General features: G+C 37.0%; 1 protein-coding gene across 1 annotated transcript in view; it reads left to right on the top strand.

The window, feature by feature from the left end:
- gareml (GRB2 associated, regulator of MAPK1-like) overlaps positions 1–16,374 on the top strand; it is a 74,458-nt gene extending 58,084 nt beyond the window's left edge. Inside the window, exons 5-6 of the mRNA XM_006625908.3 lie at positions 6,250–6,434; positions 10,394–16,374. Coding sequence (XP_006625971.1) covers positions 6,250–6,434; positions 10,394–11,411 — 1,203 coding nt within the window. The 3' untranslated portion in view covers positions 11,412–16,374. The remainder of the gene's footprint in view (positions 1–6,249; positions 6,435–10,393) is intronic.
- Positions 16,375–18,719: the final 2,345 nt, after the last annotated feature.

The following is an 18,719-nucleotide window of genomic DNA, read 5'->3' as shown; positions in this document are numbered from 1 at the left end:
TGGTGTCCTGTTCAGGTTGTATTCTGCTAGGTGCCCATTGCTTGCTGGTATAGGCTCCGGCTTCCTTGTGACCCTGAATTTGAAGAAGTGGTTAGTAAAAGGGTGGATGGATTGAGGGGTGTAATGTCATAGCTTAGCACTCAGATACACATACATTTAATAAGCCTGAAAGAATTCTAGCTTTCACATAAGGCCCCATATGGTGCACTTTTTTCAGTGTTGTATAAGACAAGGCATAAAAAAAATGTTGGGAATATGATGGCAATATGGTGGTGACATCTTAATGTTTCTTTCTGTTACTCCTAGTTCAGTTCCCTATATATTCAACATTTGATAACTTTAGTAGATGCTCTGGACATAACATTAAAATCAATGGTCAAAATTTTACCTCTACAGCCCTCTACCTCTACAGCTGTTGTATGACAGCTTCTCTTTCAACCCCATGTTTCTATTCATTCAGGTTTAACTTATCTGGATTTGAAGATTTCCTGTAATTTTCAGCAGACAAGTAATGGACCCAGTCTGTTATACTATACCTAGTTTCATTTAGAGAGGGAACAGCCAGGGCTCTCATGGATGACAGTACAGTGCATCAGGGGTCTTGGTAGCCTTTCTGTACCTAATTTCAATAACAACAATTGGTATTTCCAGTAGAGTGTGTTTTGAACATGCTTGGATTCCACAGCATTAGCCTCAGGGAGCCTAACTGAGGAAGCTTTAATGAAGTCAATTAGGCACTGGGATGTCTTAAATTCTGCTTGTAAGAGAGGTTTTGTCTCTTTTCAAATAGGACCAGTCATTGCAAACTCACATTTGGAGGAAAGTCAACTGCTTTCTTGGCAGCCCCAAAAATTTCCGAAGCTTTCACAAATTTGGAACAATTTCCTCTTGCTGACAGGTTGTCAGTCCTTTACTTGCCCACCCTTAGTGATGTCTTTGATCACCATGGCCTGTGCATGTTTCAAGAACTGAGGGGGAGTTCCTCACTCCCTCAGCTTACCTACTGTATTTGCTTTATCTCAGACTCTTTTGCCCTTTGTCCCAATGGAGTGCCACGGGGCACTGCTTTAACCTGTCACCAAGTGGCTTATGTGGTTGTTTCAAATGTGACCACAAGGATGTTCCTCTCCATATGACATTAATCTCTTGTCAAAAATTGGTCTCTACCCAGGTGCCTTAGTATTGTATAAAGAATTTCAGAAACTGGATGTTAGTCCTTATTGAGTGTGGCACGATTCTCTTTCTTTAAAAAACATAACATACCAGCTAATGTATTTACAAAACCCCACATTGATGGTTTGTGATGACGATATCTCCTGCTTAGGTTTGCCCAGATCTGGTACCTACCTTTAAGTGTTTTAGGATTCAGAATTAGGACCTTGGATATAATGGTGTGACTTTTCCATTGAGCCCATAAGCACTCAATTATCAAGCACATTGAAGCACAAACATTTTTGTTTGCCGAACTAATTGCAGCTAAATAAATCTGTTTTATAAAGCCGGGTAGAGATAGATACTTTTAACTCACACTTGGTTATATTGATTTGTGGAAACTATTCTGGAAAGAAAACTAAAGAAATGATTAAATTTTACTAGGGTAGAAACATGGATGGGTGATCAATTGCAACTTCTTGATTCAGAACATGTTTACTAAGCTCCTTTTGTCTTTGTTGTGTGAGCTTCTGCATTTTTTTGTTTTATTAATTTCAAAATTAATACAAAAGTTTGGAAATAAATGGTACAGACAACTTCAGTATAGGACTTCTCAATTCTGAGTTTTATCATGCTTCCAAAGCAGGTTAGTTTTCTACAGTATATAAAATTACAGTATACTTTATATAACAAATGTATATTTAATTAGCTATTGTAGCCAAACATGTAAAGCTTATATAACATCTATCTATATATATATCAATTATTATATATCAAATCAAGAGCAGGGATAAAATCCTTTGTAATAATTCATGCAACTGATACTCTCACATATACAATAGAACAATCTTTGTGTTAATGGCCAAGGAGAAAATTATAGGTAAGCAAGTTAGGAGATTTTGTTTTAATATATCTGGTCTTTTTCAGCCAACACACAGAATCACTATATTTTTACATTTGCATTCCTGTGCTTTGATTTTGCATTTTGAAATCGTTTAGCAAATGAAAAATAAAAATATCAAAAAATAATTAGCAGTACTTAACATTGTACACGGTGCCTAAGCCCTGAAGTCTTCCATTGAGTTTGGTTTTCTGTGTAGAACCAAGCAGAGGAGTTGGCTGTCAATAGCGAACAGACTTTCCAGCATATTGCTCTTCTCTGAATTATACCCTCTGCTGACTTCCTCACAAAGCCTTGCATGTTCCCCTATAATTTGTCAGTGTCACAATCTAGTGAGAACCTGGCATGAAACTGCCCGGATTTCTCCCACGTCTGTCATTTCAAAACTATAATATGAACGCTTGCAACTGGCTTGCCATCCTGCCCTTTTCTTTCTGTAATCGTACCATTAAGAGGTTAGATCGCAGTGTCAGCCAGTTATAATGTTCTATAGACCTGAGCAATGGTATTTGTTTCTATATTGGGTTTTTACATCCCATTTATTCAGATTATTTCTAAACTGTACTAGTCATCCCTAATATATATAGCCTTAAGATTTAAGATTTAAGATTATGTACTGTACACTATCTGTTGTAATAGGATAAAGGTTTGAGTTGCTTGAAATACTGGCTGAAAAACAATTTAATTGTTCGATTATTTTAATGCACCTACAGATTTTACTTCTCTAACTATGGATATTTAAATATTTTTATTACCCTTTATACAGTATACAGTAGACAATGGAGTTTTTCTCTGCAGAGGAAAGGAGCTTTAAAAGCTTATAAGGAACTGTTTTCCTTCTGTAGCCTTACCTTAGTTATTGTGTGTACAGTATGGGACAGTGTTATTCATGAGACCATTCAGTTAAATCATTTCTTTTTTTTTATCTGTAGAATTGTCGTTTGAAGTCTTTACCACATGTTATACAGAGAAGCTTTTGTCCTGTTTGATAATAAATGCATCTTAATCTATGTCCCATGGAGCATATTTATCTATTTAACGAAAAAATCACCATTTTTTCTTTTAAAGTGATATCTGATATTCAGAGTAAAAAACAACAGATAGGAGCCACCTTGTTATGATTAGATGGGTCTAATTCTGGGTAATTCTAAACTTCATTGTACTGGCAGAAAGCCTTCAGGAGGTATGAAGTTGTTTCGACGCCCTGTACAGTCTAGTACTGTCGAATGAAGTGATGTGATGTGAACTTTTTTCATCTACCCATGTATTTTCTAACTGTTTCTTCCAATTCAGGGTCGTGGGGGAGCCAGAGCCTTTTCCAGCAAACAACAGGACCAAGGCAGGGTACATTCTGGACAGAAAGCCAGTCCATCGCAGGGCAGGCAGACATAAACAGACAAACATCTAGGGCCAATTTTCCTAGAAGCCAATTAACCTACCAGTATGTTTCTGGACTCAATGAGGAAACAGGAGCACCTGGAGGAAACCCATGCAAACCAAGGCAGAACATATAAACTCCACACAGATAGCACCCACTCAGGGCTCCAGAACTGCAAAACAGCGACACCAACCACCGCGCTATCGAGATGCTCCAAGCTTTTTTCAATGCTTCTTAAATTTTAAAACCACATTTTTATTATTTTCCCCTCACAGTGGCTTTGATTATTATTTTTCTTTTTTAGAATTTTAACATAATGACTTAAACCATTGCTTACTGCAAGCTCTACTTCTGTATGAAAAAAATAATGTTGTTTCAGTGTGAAGGGCTTTCTTTCACTTAAAATAATATCCATTAATCTTGTGTTAATGTGGAACAAAATACTTTGATTATAGGAAAACTGCAGTGCAGTAGGTATAGTATATTGTAACGCTATGGGATTCATGTGGGCGCCCTCCCCGCTACCGCATCAGGTCGGCCCTCCCACTGTCGGGGACTCGAACCTGGGTCTCTGGCGTCACTCAACAGGGACCCAGCCAGTTGAGCTAAAGAGAGATCTCCTCTCAGCCCAGCGGCTGCGGCCCCTGCTATTCACAGTGGAGGGCGGTGACGTCACTGCTCTGGTAAGCCAGCTCAGATCTTGCAAGCAATGGAGGCCATATGTGTTACAATATACTCCAAGATGGTGATTATAGTGATCACTGGAGGAAAATGTATACAGAATGTAAACAGAATGCTACTATAGATAGTTTAGTATAGTTTTATAGTTTTCTGACATATGGCCAGTGAGCCATAATAAATAATTCACACAGTTTAAAATAGCTTTTTAATGCGGTTCCAAAAGAGAAGAAATGTAATTTTCAGTATCTCCTTCGCTGAACAGCAACTCCTTGCTTATTGCAGTAATTTGCTTTTACTTGTTTTTTTCAAGAAGCTTTTGGAAAGGATCATTCATTTAGGTGTATAAATATTTTAAAAACCAGGAATAGGGTTCAGACTAAGTAAGCATTTAAAAGCAAGTGGAGGCCACGTTAACTCATGGATCAATTAGAATATGCCGATATTCCCTCTGTATTTCTGACAACAATATTGTTACATTTTTGTTGTTCTGTGCATTGTATATTACTGCTATTTTTGAATGAATTCAGCTATGTGCATAATATCTAGTGAGAGTATCTAGAAATTTGAAGTAATACTGAAAATCTGAATTAAATGCATTATTGCAATAATGCCTTTAAAGAGTGTTGAATAAATTGGAGATTGCCTACACAATTTTGAACAGTTTAATGTGGAAATAAAAAAGGAAAAATCATAACAGGGTTGCAAGCCTTTATTTGATCGCTACAAAAATATTGGAACAGAAATTCAATTTTTTTCAAACTCTCAGATATTTTGTGTTCTGTGTGTATTTCAGCCCTTGGCCTTTTAACGGCTTGGATGGTTTCTATAGTGATGAGTAAACACACTTCCTGTCAACAAATTTCCATCTCACGCACTGAATCCAGGGCATGGTAGACATATGTCAACACAAACAGCATGATTACATTGTAAAGCTACAGTACAGGTTTTTTTTATTGACTTTAAGTGTTTACCAAGATGATGACTATAAATACAGTATAACGGTATGAAGATACAACCTATTATTCTTGTGTGCTGTTGGGCATAGGTGACTGCAATATAAATAAGCAAATAGTAAAATGGTTTGTACTGCATATTGCTGCTCAGACATGACTGTACTGTACATCTTATTTGGTTCAGGGTACAGTGCCGAGCAGAGAAGCCTTCCCTGGAATGTTACTGCACTGCAGTGTAGGGGAGATGTGGACTCACAGTCATAAGACTGGGTACTCAAATACTTAAGTGAACTGTGAACACTGCTGTTGTACCCTAGCTTACTGTTTAGGAGGGAGTCACAGCACAAAGTCTAGTGCTATGGAAACTAGAAACATAGAGCTCAACCTACACTCAGAGCAAATGCCTCTACTCCTTCCCAGATCACTGTATTTGTGTGAAGTTTGTCTTATGTTTTTTTAACATACAGTATTTATTTCCCACAGTGATCCTAAACACTCATATCTGTGTCATTTTCTATATCCAGATGGCTAAAACTGTTAGGTTTCTGGGGGTGGAACTCTGTGACCAGAAAGATCATTTGTTCTATTGTAAAATCCAGCAATATATGCTTTGCCATTGAAGAAAGTTTCCTCCCTTTCCCACGGACCTTGAGAATGAATAGCTTTGGTTTCAACCAAACCCAGAACGTACCAAAAATGAGTGCTTGTTAATGAAGGGCCTAAACAACCTAATATGGTTATGTCTCCAGAGTATCTTAAAAATAAGCCTTTTGTTATTTTCAAAATAGGAACTCTATTCAGATTATTCGCTGTCTAAAATTGAATATTGATGGGAATTCGACTTCAAGCTTGACTTCAAGAACAGGAATAAAAAAAATTTGAATAAATCTATCATCCAATTAAATAAGAAATCAAACACATTCTGTTTATATATTACACTATGTTTCTAAAGAAGGAAATAGGGAAACTAAATTAATCAGATTCTGCTTGGTAAGTAAAGAATATGCTGTTAATATTATGGTACCGTACTTGGTCTGATATCTTTTGTTCAGATGATGTACTGTATGCAGAGTAGAATAAATGGTTAAAAGCACAGCTAATGGGTTGAAATGAACTGTGTCCACGTGAATATTATGAAAAGAAAGAATTCCAGTGCAATTACAGACAATTTGTTCTTTGTACAGGTGAAAGAAGAGTGCCGCTTTTTAAATGCTCCCCCAGTACCTCCAAGAGGCAGCAAAGGAGTTCCTGCTCCCAGCCCCCCAGTTCCTCCTCGATTTCCAAAGGCCCAGCTCCATCAAACCCAGACCCAGCCCAACCACTCACCAAACCCCAGCCTCTCCTACTACTCCTCCGGTCTTCACGACATGTAAGCGCTTTGCCACAGTTTTCTCAGTCTAAATGAAATGTGATGTGAAATGTTTTGAGATCTCAGCAGAAATTGTTAGTGTAAATCCATACAGCAATTTAAACCTGACAATCCTAGGACTTCTTTTTTTTTGTAAAAGTGAACGTATTCACACAGATGTGATAGCCATATCCAGATTTGGCCTTTATGACTTCTCCCCCGCACAAATGACTTCGCTATTAAAATCTGTTTCCTGTCCATTTCCCCTTTTGTGTTGTTCCCATGCTCTAAAGGCTTTTTGATGCACTAGAGCAGAAGAACATATTTCATCCTTGAGGTTTGTTCTGCATTGTAAGGACAGTAGTTTGGCTGGGACACTGTTAAATTATTATGTATTTTAAAACAATAACCCTGCTAATTACTCCTTTTGTTCAGAAGTGCTTTCCATTCTTGGCCCATTCTTAATCGAACAGTCCATAGCCACAGAACAGCAGAAGAAACAAAGGCTGAAAATAATTCCTACCTGTCTGTGTACAAAACTTGCTAAGGACCACATCTTGGACACCTTTCTGATTCTGACAGCAGTCTGAAGTGCAATACAAATGTAGAGTCCCAGAGGAACTCATTATTGTTACAGGTTATCATTTCGCATGACTCCAAACTTGTCCTTCCAGAGAAATTGACACGATATATTGTATGTGTTTTGTTACTGATTATGTGCTGCCAAGATGGTTATATATATACTGTATATTACATATGGCGTTTCTGTAAAATTCCAAAGATTAGAAATATTCCCCTTATGGCAATTGAACAAAAAGTAAAAAACATCATGAGCATGATTTTAGATAAAATGAATATTGTGTGATACTGTAACTAGGTCATGTTGGATGTCTTAAAGAATAGACTACATTCAGCATAGTAACTAATTGCTTTTCCTCACTTGCCTCACAATTCATTTCAAAATTTGAAAATTAGAACGGTTGTTAATACACTTCTAAGTAATTTCAAAGAACTCCATTAACTATTTATACAACAGCCTAAATGTGGTGGATATCACAAGTCCTTTGACAAAGTTTGTTTTTTTAAAATCAGATTTGTACAGGAACAACACAGCTGTTTCCTGGATTCTTTCTGGATGGGAAAGTAAATCTAATGATGTTGTTGGGAATTACTTTGTTGACATTGGGAAATATCAGATTTGGAAGTGATCACTGTGTTGGACTGGAACACATTTTGTCAAAGGTTTGGGAATCCTCATATAATTACAATCGGGCTTCCATCACTTGTTTTACTTCCAAGGCCATTTACTCTCTTCAGAACAATCTGCATTTTTTAACAGATTAATTTTTTCCCAGTAGAGGAGGGGTGAGGATTGTATCCTCTGTTAAATGTGTTCTTGTCAGCCATTGATGATGTTTTTTGCTACAATATCTGAAGTTGACATAACATACTGTACCTTGGAGGAATGAATCACACCACAAGGTCTCATACACACAGCTCAACCCTACAAGTCTAGTTGGCTTTTTAAACACTGAGCACCTCAGTTTGAGGAATCCCTGTCACAGCTGGATAATGACTGGTTGTCTGGTTCAATGGCCTGCAACATCTGAACGAGCTGGCTCGACTGGCATTTCAATCAAGTAATTGAGCCAATCAGAGCTGCTCAGTCTCAGTCCTGAACTGGCTTTCACATGTTGTATATGGTAACCACTTGTCTGAGATACCATATCTGTCATACCAGTTTCATTTATTCTCCAGGTATTGTGTGTTCCGTCTTTGTACAGTATTATCAGATGGCAAACAGAAGCAGTACAAAATATGTAATCTTTATTGAACTACCTTTACTTCTTTGAACACTATCCATCCATATGGAAACCAGACCAGCTGGACAATACCCATGTATATGAGGAGAATATTCTGACATGTCAGAATCAGACCCAGAACTGAGAAGCTGTGGGGCAGCAGTGCTAACCACCATGATTAATCTAAGTGAAGATGCAAAATGGATATCTAACATTCAAGAGTCCAGAGAACTTCCCGTGTAATACTGTGCCAGCACCACTTTTATTTTTCACAGAATTTCTACAGAAGTAAAGCTTGTTTGTGGTTTGACGTTTACTTCTGTTCTGGTTAATATGGTTATATAATTAAGTTGGAAGATAATGCTGTGTAGAATTTCAGTAAATGTAACTTTCAATGTGTTCATTTGCGAACACAATATTTCCATTGAAATGGTGCCAGATTGCACTGAGACATCCTGTGACATGTGACATAAAGAAACTTGCATACAACAGTAACCTTTGCTAATTCTATTTTGTTACTTGGAAATAGTTCTTGGATTCTACAGAAAATAAGTCCATTGACTTTTTTCTGTAATAACTCCTGTTACGTTTAAAACAGTTTTGACTTTTCCTGTCTCACAGCCATAATATATTAAAATAAATTCTTCTTTGCAGAAGGAACCAGCAGTGTTTAATTTACTGTGAAGCTTTATAATGGCATATTGACATATTATTGACATAGTGTAGTGGTAGATTGTATTGATGTAACACAGTGGGTAATCTTTCTGAATGAAATGTTACACTTAAAAAAAAAATAGTCATTAGTAATGACTGGTTCTATGTTTTCAAATACTGTAACACTTAGTTCCCTCTTAGGTACTTTCCAACATTTTACTGTATGTTTTGATTTTTAAGTTATTATTTAAGAATTAAAAAATTGTCCCCTGTTAAATGTTAATGTGAATTATTCTTAGAAGCAGCACTTGATTTATTTCTGACTCTGACTGACTTTTGTAGTCAGCAATTTTTGTTCAAGCTTACACTGATGTGCCTGAACCAAGACCAGTATCTTAGCCATTGAATACTAGGCAGTGAGGCATGCATCCTGAAAGACATGCGCTGATAAACTGCACATGTTTAATTCCTTATTCACACAGTTAAAACAACATGAAAAATAATGTTTTTGTTAACACCAAATGGCTTTTAGGATAAACTGATTCTGATTCGGTACGATGGAGAGTTCTACATTATCATAAAAGAGATTGCAGGTATCGGGCTTTGACATAAACTCCCTCTTTTTGAAGTGATAGGAAAATCAGTCTTCTCTCCACACACTGCAAGATCTTTCACAGACATTTGAAATTTCAACACAAATGTGTGGGGAATATTATAAAAAGGAGCAGGAGCTATTATACAGTAAATGGTAAATATGTGATTTTGTAATCTATGGTGCTTATAGTTTAATGTGCTCCACAAGTCCATCTGTCTTAAAAAGAGGTGAATCACAGTTAATGATGTGTGAAGTCAAATGAAAGTACAAGGCCCCCACTGGATAAGATACCTGTATTTCACTGCAAAGTTCAATGTAATACCAACTGATTAATAAATTATATTTATTCATTTTAAATATCTGAAATGCCATTTATGGAAGTGATGGGAAGAAAATGGTGATTTAACTGGTAAAAAAAATATAGACCTGTCTGAGCAGGCTCATCTTATAGAGCGGTTCCCAGTCCTGGTCCTGGTGACCCAAACACCTGCTAGTTTTCATTCCATCACACCTTTAGATCATTGAAGCCTAGTTGATCTAAGACGTTGCTTCATTGGAAAGTTTTCATTTAGTTTTTAGTCAGAAGTTCAACAACGGTTAAAGCTCCAACAAGTGTAAGAGCTGGGAACAAACAGTACAGATCAATCTTATTATCAAGTCAGTGAAAAGTTTGACTGTGTAACTGAGGGCTTGGCTGTAGCAAAAACCGACAGTGGTCTGGGTTACCAGGACCAGGATTGGGAACCACTGTTATAGACTGTTAACTAGAGAAGGAATCAGAGAAGGTACTGCTTCACCTGTTCTTTTGTTCCGTGATGAAAAAGGCATGATATCTTTACAAAAAAACCCATAAATTATTAAAAAAAGTTTTTAGAAAGGTTTGCCTAATTCTGCTGTTCTGTAACACAGATTGTTTTTATCCCCACCAGTGCTGGGACTCGCAGTGGCAGCTGTTCTCCTTCCCCAGACTCCTACTCTCTCTACTGCTATCCCTGCACCTGGGGTGACTGCAAGGCTGTGGATTCATCCACCCGCCAGTATACTGGCAGCAACGGGACCCCTGGAGTGCAGCCAGTACAGACTTCCTGGTCAGACCCTTGGGCCTATGCAGAGAGCATGCCCAGTGTCACAAGCGGACGGTCTACACCCCTCCTCAGCGCCGACACGGCTTATAAAAGCTATTACAGCTGCCCGAGGCTGAAACCTCCCCATTCTCAGAAAAGATTTGCACCCTTTGGGGCTCTGAACCCATTTGCCAATCCAGGATACTCTTGCAGTCCTTCCTCCTCTCCAGCAGAGTGGCTGGAGCCTGGAGATCGCCAGAAATCCCCATCCTTGGCCTCGGATCCCTTTGATCTGTTCGACCCGACAAACAGCCGGAGCACATCTCCGGACATTGCTTCCCTGAACTCAGGCGACGCGAGGTACGGTCAGGACGTGCGGAACTGCTACCAGGACCTGATCTTTAAGAGTGGGGAGGGAAACGTGGGGCCTGCGCCCCCTCCCCGTCCACCTAAAAGCTTTGACACTGAAAACATCATCATAAGAAGCACAGCTCCTCTCTCCCCAACTATTGTAAGGGGTGCAGAAGGCGGCATCACAAGAGTGTACCTCACCCAGGGAGTAATTGAAGTACCACCTGTATCTGCCCGGAGCAATTCTGAGACTCCTTCTACCGAGGCACCAGGAGTGGCCCGAGTCAATGGTGATGGGTCAGCGTGGCACCCTCCCTCAGATCTCTCCACTCTCTCTGTGGAAGAGGTTTCCAAGTGCCTGAGATTCATCGGCCTGTCGGAAGACGTGGTGACATTCTTCGTCCGGGAACGCATTGACGGGAGCATCTTCGTGCAGCTGACGGAAGAAATACTTTCAGATGACTTTAAACTGACAAAGCTACAGGTCAAGAAAATCATGCAGTTTATCAAAGGCTGGAGGCCCAAAATTTAAATCCACACTCTGCCCGGAGGGAACAAGCTTAGAAATCTGGTAGCAGAGGAGAGGAAAAATCCTGTAACAAAAACTGCGGGAAATTGGTAGGGATGAGAAATGTCCTACATAGAAAATAGGAAATTGTGCTGTTACAAAAGAGAATTTACAGTGATTTTCCACATTTGAAGGTTTTATGGACTAAAGAACTGTAACAGTTCTATTTTTTTCAGATGTGATTTGTTATGGAATAATGACCTAATTTAGTATCATAGCATTTATTTCAAAACCCTTTTCTACAAAGGCATGAGTCCAGTCACAATCCCCTGTCTGTCAATCCTTCTGTCAAAGGTCTGTCAAAACAACACTCTCAAACAAATTAAGAGAGGTATCAGAAAACTTTAGGGATCCTGTTGGGAATGTACTGTATTCTATTTTTAAAGAATTTTCCTAAGTTTCCCAAGTACACAAAAAGCAAAAACTTTTTTACTAATTTTCCCCAGTAGAGACCACAATCCCTGTCTCCATATTACAGTTTTTCAAGTGTAAAAAAGTTCAAAAGGTGCTATAGCTGATGACAGTGGTTCACTTTTGATACTTCTGCCCTGACGACCCTTCATTAATAAGGATGTTTCATTTTTAGAACTCTTTATTCATAAGAAGTCCTGCAACAGTATAATTGACTCAGGTACGAAAATATTTGAGAATGTGGCTGTTTATTTTATCACATGGTGACAATGTATATCTGTATTTTTATTTGTTTGCAACCCATGTGAAAAATGTCCTAAATCCAGTAGTATGGAATGCCCAGCAATGCATGAATGTTGTAATTAAAAAAGAAAGAAAGCACATAAACTGTGAATATTAAATTGTATATTCTAGGAGCGAAGCACAACCAGTAAACATCCCCTAACCACCTACATTTCAAAACTAATAATGACAGCTTTGCTTTTCTGACCATTCTTAGGATAATTTCAGTCTTGCATTTGTAAATGCAAGGTTGAGTATGAAAGTGCAGCTGAACAGACAAAAAACAATCTAATGGAATGACATTGTACTAGGTTTGAAGTCCCTAAAAACCACCATGGAATCTGGTGTTGACAATAGTTCATTACCTGCATCCGAATGAGCTGGGCAGTAGTTCTCATGTATTTGTTTCTCCCCCAGATACATCACAAGAGGCTTGCAGACCCCCATAGTAACAGTATTCTAGGCACTATTATCATCTCAACATTTGCTTAGCTCCTGCTCAAGACATTGTCATTGTTGTCAATAGCTATAATTATAAAAACAAAATAAGTTCTAATTTTAGATTTGATTATACATTTAAATGAACATGGCAGGGAGTTTTTACATGTTATTTACATGCAGACAATAACCATTCTTTACTTTTTCCCCTGTTATTTGCTTCAGTGTATCATCTACAATTGTCTATATTTCTAAAAACAAGTACTACAGAGAGACACGCCTGTTGTAATATTTTTGTTTTGTTTCCTGTTTTTTTTTTAAAGTTTGGACATGCACTACAACCAAATTAAAAAGATTGGCGTGGCATCCATGCAGTCATTACGTTGGCACTGACTGTCTGATTGAAATGTGGAAGACAAAAGGAATGTCATATTTCAAATCACTTTAGGCAGCAATGCAAGAAAGTTAAGTATAACTTTCCTTAAAAAAACATATAAAGGGATTTTCATTTAAAAAAAAAACATTCATACTACTATTACTGTCCTCACAATTCCTAGCCAACCTCTGTAGGTCAAAAGCACATCTTCCTGAAATTAAGAGGAAGCAAACTTAATGAAAACAAATTACTTTACCATGGAGGTACAGTAGAGAGACTGTCTGCACAAGCTACAGTACTAATGTGACCTACACCCACATCTTCAGTAAGCTAGCCAGAACCATGGTATTAGAGAATAGCTTAATAAGGTGGAGAAAAGGCTGTGTCATTATAAAGCTCTTCAATAGCTGAACTGTACCACAAGGAGGTGTCTGTAGTAATTCTGTTAGGATACATCCTCTACAAGGAAGTATTGCACTCAACCATCGTTTTAGTGTATCCAATTGTGGACATTTGGACCTTTTTCCAGATTTGTTTTTCCAATGCTGCACTGCAGACTGAATTTGTCACATGTAAACGTAAAAATCACATTTTAAAAACATAGTTAGTACTTGTTGGTAGATTTAAATGAACCTGTTACAAGGTACTGTATATGGAATTGCCATTTATGGACTGGCCTCTCTTTTCTTGACAATAACAGATGATTTAACATTAAGAGCATGGCCCAATTCTACAACAACAAAGTGTTGCTGACAAAATCTCTGCATGGTGTGGTGTCTTTAGTCATGTGAATTGATTGATAATCGTGGCTAAGTTTGCTACAAAGTACTCAACAGAGGATAATGATGTGATTAAGAATGATACATTATCCTTGCTGTCTTGTTATTTGCTGTGAGGTTGCTGACAGTATTTCGACACCTCTGCACAGATATGTGCTGGAGTATTAAAAGCATGTAATAGTACAGCAGTGTTGACAGTACTTAAATATCAATTTTATTGGATGTTGTACTGAAATGTAACATTGCAGTAGTCATGCAATTGACATTATTCATCATATAAAATGAGCAGTCATAGTAGTTCTGTCAGGATGGCACTATCTTTATATGATATGATTCGGACAGGCCAGAAGCAGTATTCAAATAACTTCGGAAGGTTCTAGAAATAACTATTTTGGATATATCCAACTTAAGAAACCAACAATTAAAGGCTATTATCAAGCTTGTTTGGTGACTCAGGCTTGGATCTGGACAGACCGATAAGTTATGCCCTTCATGAATTCTGAGCTTGCTGTGTTATATAAACAAAGTAGAAACAAAACCAGGCAAATTAATTAGAAACATAAAGGCTGTAAATTAAACAGGATTATGGTTAAAAGTAATTTTCATCAACTTGTTGTTCTGCTGCACTGATTGTTAGTTAGATGGTGAAATAAAATCATACTTCCAGAGGGACAAAATGTATGTAGGACTTTTGATGGCTTAGATATAAAAAACACAATTCCCTTCTTCCCTGTAGCTTAGTCAAGGTGTTTACAGAAAGACAGTTTTCAGTAAACTTACAGGAGATTTTTTAGTTTTATTCCTCAGTATGCTTATGCCTCTCATTAACCAATGCAACATCTCTGCATTATACAAACAGTTTAGAGAACATCTATAAATCTTAAAAGAAGAACAACATTAAACAAAATGTACAGCACACGTACAAATTAAGTCTTTAGTACTGGCATTGCTGTTTCTCTATCAGGTTTGAATGAAAAATGTGTGAGTTTAAGGTTTAATTGAAGTGCTCTCAGTAAATTTCTGTAAAAGTGCATTTATTAGATGATTGTTACAGTTTAAGCTACAAAAATAATCTAGAGTGTGTAATACCTACTGAAATAACAGTTTTGGGAAAACTGCTGTAAGGAGAGAGAAAATCCGGTACTTACACAGAACGAGGTGACCCCATGAATTCACGTAAGCATGGACATAGATAATGGAGATTCATGCAGATGTGTACCATGTTTGTGTTTACATTCTGGTCATTATGGGTGACGGATGTGGTGCCCTTGGTTGTGCGCTGTTTTGTCAATGGAAGTGTGTTCCTCCATTTAAATGTGCCCATTTATATTTGAACCCATTTTCATTTAATCAGAGTCCATGGTTTTCAATATAGAATTATTTTGAATATGACAACACATTTGCATATTGAACAACTACCAGAGTCTTGTTCTGCTGTGTTTCAAATAGTTTGATTAGACAGAAATAATACTAGTACGGGCTGCACCCTGAGTTTTATGCACTATGAATCTTTGAGAACACTTGTAGTACTTAATATTATGCATGGAATCTCTGTATTTTTTGTCCTGTGCATTGAAGCATTCAACAGTGTTTTCTATTGCACAGGCTTGTGTAAACACACAAAGATACAAAATCAAGACCAGGGTTAGCTCTCTCAACAAATCAAGCACAATGACTTTCTGAGATTTTTTCAAATAGAATCGCAGGATCCTCATTAGAATTTATTTTCTCTTTCACATCATTCACTAACTCTCATTACATTACCCCAGGCAACAAAGGTATTATCTTTTACATCATTTGTTGCAGGCAAGTGTCAAACATAGTTTTCCCTTAATTTTAAAATCCGGAAGTGATGTTTTCTGTCATTGTTAAATAATGTCTGCATAGTACACTTTCAGAAGTTTAGATCTTAAGGAAAAAAAAAGTCAAAGTTTGTTTGGACTCTAGAGTTCACTGATTTCCTACAGAGTGCAGGAAATGTTTTTTTTTTCATTTTGTATTCTGCATTGTTACAGTACAATGTTGATCCTGTCTGAAAGCACATACCAATAAATAAAATACAGAAAATGTAAAATGAGAGAAATTTAGATTTTGACGTTGCGGATATGTAATTTCTGAATAATACAATGCATGTAAAACACAAAATAGAGGTTAGTTTAAACATGACTTGGAAAACACCATTATAAAGCAGCAGGATATAAAGGATATATCACCTTTCATTGCCTTAAACTGTTGATCATCAGTTATATGATGAATTGTAATGATCCCTTTTGACGTCAGAGGACATTAGAAGAGTTGTAGGAGTAAAACAGCATTGTGACTCTTCTCTGACATTTTGAAACTCATTTAAAACGCTCATTCATGTGATTGCTACAGTTCTCAGAAGTATGAAATCCTTGAAACCGAAGTGAACAGTTTAAAGCTCTTGCCACGTTCTTTCACAACAAAGAACCAAAACGAGACTATGAAGCCTTCTTCACAGTATTAAGAGATTTACTGTATGCGCTTACCTTAGAGTAGCAAAGTTTACATTTAACATTGTGTTGCTGCTTGCAATAAACCTAAAAAAAACATCTTGCAGCTACCAACTGTTATACCTATTGAATATCTTAGACAAAAAATTAAAAGGATTGGACAGAAAGGGGAAGTACAAGCAATGTTGCCTTTTATCTGTAATATACCAATAAAACGCTCCATTTCTGTGTCCAGAAATGATTGATGATTATTTTTATAAATGTTATTGTGCCCCTACTGAAGAGCTGTTAATGGAAATGGAATTATGTTGTGAACTCTGTCTTTACGAATTGGACGGTGAAGCAAAAATGAAATACTGCAGTTTTTCAATTGTGACATGGTTTGCTGTCAGATACCTATTATTTGTTACATTTTTTTGTCTGTTAATGTCAGATGCTGACAATGAGATTTGAAAGCCTCATTTCATACCAAATTCACACAGTATAAAAATACATTAATATGTGTGAGCTACAGTATGACTATGTTTAATTCATAAGAAGCAAAGACAATGGATTACTCACTCTTAATACAATATTTAATGAGCTACATGAATTCCCCAGTATTCTGTACAGTTGACTTTATAAGAAGCAGTGTGGTTAGCAAATACACTTTAGAAAATACAGGACAATATAATCCCTTTCTGTTGAAACCTGCTCTTCAATTTTTCTTTGAAAGGTAACAATGTAATAAGACATTTCATTTTTTAAACCTTCACATCTGAAGTTTGGGTTCATTTAACTGTGCAGTTACCTGCACTTGTATAAAAAATATTGTAACTTTCTACGTATTAGAGTAGAACCTTTAAAGGGAAATAAAGATTGCCTTTTGTAAATTGTTCTGAACATGCCTGTAATTAAATACATTGAATTAAAAGACTGTAATTTGAGCTTACTAATCACTGCTCTCTGGAGATGTATAGTGTGTTATTTGTCAGATGGCTCGAAATGATAGTTTAATGACTGGTTTTTAACTACATTTGTGTGCCCAAAAGTTTGTGTATGTATATTTATGGAACAGCACCCATTCTCCTTCAGTAGAATATTGTTATAAAATAATAATATTTAACAATTGTAGTGATATTTCAATTGTACTGATTTTTTTTCTTTCTTGTATGATTTAATCCTGATGGATTAGCAAAATAAATAGAGCACAAGAAACTACATTTTTAAACAATGAGTGATCCAAATGGTATTTATTGTTCTTCTGTATTATTCTGAATAATATTTGGTGGAGGTGCACTTAGAACTGTACTGAAGCAGATCACATATTAACCCCTCATATTTCAATCTCTTCTAAATGTAACAAAATTACTGTAACAGAGATGGTCTTCATTAGAGCTTTCCAAGTTTTTCTAAAACTAAGCCTGAAATATCGAATGTCACGGTTTTCTATCATATATGCCCTGAGCCTCAAATGAAACCACTTGTAACTGCAACAAATTCCCAATTCTCTATAAAAAATATATTTTTGCACTAGGTAACTGACATTTTTATTGAACAGACAGGGCACAGATAAATTAACAATGCTGCTTAACATTTCTCATCAGTGGGATTGATCAGCAGGGTATCAACTTGAGCTTTACAGACTAGTAGTGCGTGTTGCCACCTTAGAGGGAAAGGAAACTATATCTGCAATATATGCCTTATACTAATTGGCAGGTGGCTGTTTTCTCTGGTTTGGTTCCATTTCTTGTGTAAAACTTGGACAAGCAGGTGCCAGTTCATTGGTCTTTGGACCCTGGATGCCACATGTCTTCCCAGCTCATCCTGGCTTTCTTGCTCAATGAACGGCAAAGCCAGAGAAGAGGGTTCCTACACAGACATGCCTTGTCCTGCTGGATTGGTGTCGTGCCAGAGTAAGCAAGTAGGATGGGCAGTAAGTGAGGTCCTAGGATTTGATCACTGCGCAGTCAGGCTACCATCAATTACTACAAGTAGACTCCTACAGCAACCACACTCTTGCCCAGACTTCCCCATCATTCGGTTTGTTGTATAGAACAATAATTGTGTTGTCTGACATACTTCAAAGTGATCAACACAATGTTGTTTCATAAGTAGCTAGCAAGGGTTTTGTTCTTGATATTAACAAAATACTTTTTTCTTTTTCCACTTTTTACTTACTTTTTTCCACCAAGCTTGAGCTTCAACAGGTTATATCATGACCTGTATCCATCCAATGCTCACTAATGAGAGAATATGCAACAAAATGAAGTGCAACCCCGTTAATTATTACCAATTAATCAATTTAATGATACTGTACCAAAAGTATCAATATCCAGAAAAATACTTTAGTTTTCTAAAAACATACAGAAACATATCGCTATTTCAATGCTCAGAATTTAAACAGTTAAGAAAGATGTACATACTTCAAATGCTTCTTTTTTTGTCTGTATGTTTTAAATCATGCTGTGGTGAAATAACTTGTTTAACAATTAGAAACTCAAAAAGGAAAAAGCGATGCAATCCAGGTCAG

Source organism: Lepisosteus oculatus, chromosome 2, assembly GCF_040954835.1.
Source record: "Lepisosteus oculatus isolate fLepOcu1 chromosome 2, fLepOcu1.hap2, whole genome shotgun sequence".
In the NCBI taxonomy this organism is placed as follows: domain Eukaryota; kingdom Metazoa; phylum Chordata; class Actinopteri; order Semionotiformes; family Lepisosteidae; genus Lepisosteus; species Lepisosteus oculatus.
This window is presented reverse-complemented; position numbering and strand designations above follow the sequence as displayed.